Genomic DNA, 3,124 nt, shown 5'->3' with positions numbered 1-3,124 from the left:
ACAGTCTTGTGCCACATACTGACATATCAGCCTACCACAGACTACATTTTTTTTTTTTTTTTTGAGACAGTCTCACTCTGTCGCCCAGGCTGGAGTGTGGTAGCGTGATCTCGGCTCACTGCAAGCTCCGCCTCCTGGGTTCACGCCATTCTCCTACCTCAGATTCCCGAGTAGCTGGGACTCCAGGCGCCCACCACCATGCCTGCCTAATTTTTTGTATTTTTAGTAGAGACAGGGTTTCACCATGTTAGCCAGGATGGTCTTGATCTCCTGACCTTGTGATCCGCCCGCCTCAGCCTCCCAAAGTGCTGGGATTACAGGCATGAGCCACCGTGCCCGGCCCACAGAACACATATATAACTGTGTCCCCATTAGATTGGAATACTGTATTTTTACTGTGTTTAGATATGTTCAGACACAAGTACTTACCATTGTGCTGCGACTGCCTGCCTTATTCAGTACAGTCTCATGCCGTACAGGTTAGTAGCTGAGGAGTAATAGGCTGTACGCAGCCTAGTGCGTAGCAGGTGATAGCATCCAGGTTGTGTAAGTCACTCTAGAATGTTCCCACAGTGCCGAAATGGCCTAATGCATGTCTTAGAACATATCCCTGTTGCTTAAAACTGCATGACTGTAAATAATTTGGGATTGGGGACAAAGTATCTATTTATTTATTTATTTATTTATTTTTTGAGACAAGGTCTCACTCTGTCGCCAGGCTAGAGTGCAGTGGTGCCATCTCAGCTCACTGCGACCTCCGCCTCTAGGTCTCAAGTGATTATCCTCCCTCAGCCTCCTGAGTAGCTGGGATTACAGGCATGCGCCACCACGCCCGACTAATTTTTGCATTTTTGATAGAGATGGGATTTCACCACGTTGGCCAGGATGGTCTCGATCTCTTGACCTCATGATTTGCCCGCCTTGGCCTCCCAAAGTGCTGGGATTACAGGCGTGAGCCACCGCTCCCGGCCAGGACAAAGCATCTTTTATTTGGACCACAGCTTCATGGGAGCTTCTGTTCTCTTTTCTTTTTTCACTGAAAGATGAAGCCTTAAATATGACTGTGGTCCTGAGCCAGAGAAGATGCTATAGAGAAAAGCATTCTGAGAAGAGCGGGCAGGCACGAGCACAGCCTCGATGTGTGGGCGTGGCCTTGATGCGTGGGTGTGTCTTTCCCACAGGTGCTGCGAGTGGCTGAGATGCTGCGGTGGAGGGGAGGCCAGGCCCCGCACTGTCTGGCTGGGGCACCCCGAGAAGAGGGACCAGAGGTATCCTCGAAATGTCATCAACAATCAGAAGTACAATTTCTTCACCTTTCTTCCTGGGGTATGTGCAGACAGGGACTGTGTTCTTTTCTTATTTCCATCACAATTACATGCGTTGGTACAGATGTGATGTGATGTGATGTGATATTATGTTATGTTATATTATGTTATATTATTTTTTAGAGTCTCACTCTGTCGCCCAGGCTGGAGTGCAGTGGCATAATCTTGGCTCACTGCAACCTCTGCCTCCTGAGTTCAAGCGATTCTCCTGCCTCAGCCTCCTGAGTAGCTGGGATTACAGGTGTGTGCCACCATGCCCAGCTAATTTTTGTATTTTTAGGAGAGATGGGGTTTCACCATGTTGGCCAGGCTGGTCTTGAACTCCTGACATCAGGTGATCCACCCACTTCAGCCTCCCAAAGTGCTGGGATTACAGGTGTGAGCCACCCTGCCTGCCGGTACAGTCTTGAAAGACTGAGTTCCTTGTGGCAGATGTCGGTGACTTTTCTGTGCCACCTTAGCCCCTGGTTGTTCATCTTCCCTGGGCTCAGCACTGGGTAATGGCGGGGTTGGAGGTGGGGTGGGTGGAGGGGGCACCTGCCTCTGTCTTCAAGGCTGTGTGACCCCACCTGCTCGGTTAGAGTAACTTGATATGTATTTGGTGTGCTGAGCCTAAGAGTGGAAAAGTCATTCTGGGGACCTCGCATTATGACCAAAACAGCGGAAAAGAATGTCAGCAGTGCTTAAATTTCCCCGCATCATGACATATGTAGTCAGTATTGGCAAGTTGGGAGATAATAGCTTAGAGGAGACAAAAATAAAGATGCATTTTAATCTTACCATCTATAGGCCGGGGGCGGTGGCTCAGCCTGTAATCCCAGCACTTTGGGAGGCTGAGGCGGGTGGATCACAAGGTCAGGAGTTTGAGACCAGCCTGGCCAAGATGGTGAAACCCCGTCTCTACTAAAAATAAAAAATCAGCCGGGTGTGATGGCACGCGCCTGTAGTCCCAGCTACTCAGGAACCTGAGGCAGGAGAACTGGGAGGTGGAGGTTGCAGTGAGCCGAGATTGTGTCACTGTGCTCCAGCCTGGGTGACAGAGCGAGACTCCATCTCAATAATAATAATAATAATAAATAATAACAATAAATAAAAAAATCTTACCATCTATAGAGAGAATTTTCATTAATGTTTTTGCTAATGATAAATGTTTCTGGTGGCATAACACTTCCGCATTAGCTTACACAAATCCATGGACATGTGCTCAGCAAACCTTCCCCCTAACATGCACACAAATTAAATATCTATTTTTATCCAGCACAGCCTCCAAACACACACCAGTTGACTTTGAGAAGCAGCAGTAGCACTCAGCTCCAATGCAGAAAGGAACATAATGGCAGTGTGAGATATTGAGTGATAGTACAGAGGCACAAATCTATTCAGTTGGAATTTTTTTTTTAGAGACCTGATCTCACTGTCTTTTCTGGGCTAGAGTGCAGTGGCATGATCAGAGCTATGTCAGCCTCACACTCCTGGGCTCAAGCCATGCTCCTCTCTCAGCCTCCCGAACAGCAGTTTGAATTTTTTTTTTTTTTTTTTGAGATGGAGTCTCACTCTGTCACCCAGGTTGGAGCGCAGTGACGCCATCTTGGCTCACTGCAGCCTCCACCTCCTGGGTTCAAGCGATTCTCCTGCCTCAGCCTCCCAAGTAGCTGGGATCACAGACACCCACCACCACACCCGGCTGATTTTTTGTATTTTTAATAGAGATGGGGTTTCACCATGTTGGCCAGGCTGGTCTCGAACTCCTGACCTCAGGTGATCCACCCACCTCGGCCTCCCAAAGTGCTGGGATTACA

At 48.5% G+C, this 3,124-nt stretch overlaps 1 protein-coding gene across 1 annotated transcript in view; it reads left to right on the top strand.

The window, feature by feature from the left end:
- The first annotated feature begins 1,187 nt into the window (after positions 1-1,187).
- ATP9A (ATPase, class II, type 9A) overlaps positions 1,188-3,124 on the top strand; it is a 141,942-nt gene continuing 140,005 nt past the window's right edge. The window contains exon 1 of the mRNA XM_011978174.1: positions 1,188-1,298. Coding sequence (XP_011833564.1) covers positions 1,200-1,298 — 99 coding nt within the window. The 5' untranslated portion in view covers positions 1,188-1,199. The remainder of the gene's footprint in view (positions 1,299-3,124) is intronic.

This window comes from Mandrillus leucophaeus, unplaced genomic scaffold (assembly GCF_000951045.1).
Source record: "Mandrillus leucophaeus isolate KB7577 unplaced genomic scaffold, Mleu.le_1.0 Scaffold19, whole genome shotgun sequence".
In the NCBI taxonomy this organism is placed as follows: domain Eukaryota; kingdom Metazoa; phylum Chordata; class Mammalia; order Primates; family Cercopithecidae; genus Mandrillus; species Mandrillus leucophaeus.
The sequence above is the reverse complement of the archived record's forward strand: the minus strand, read 5'-3'. Positions and strand labels throughout refer to the sequence as shown.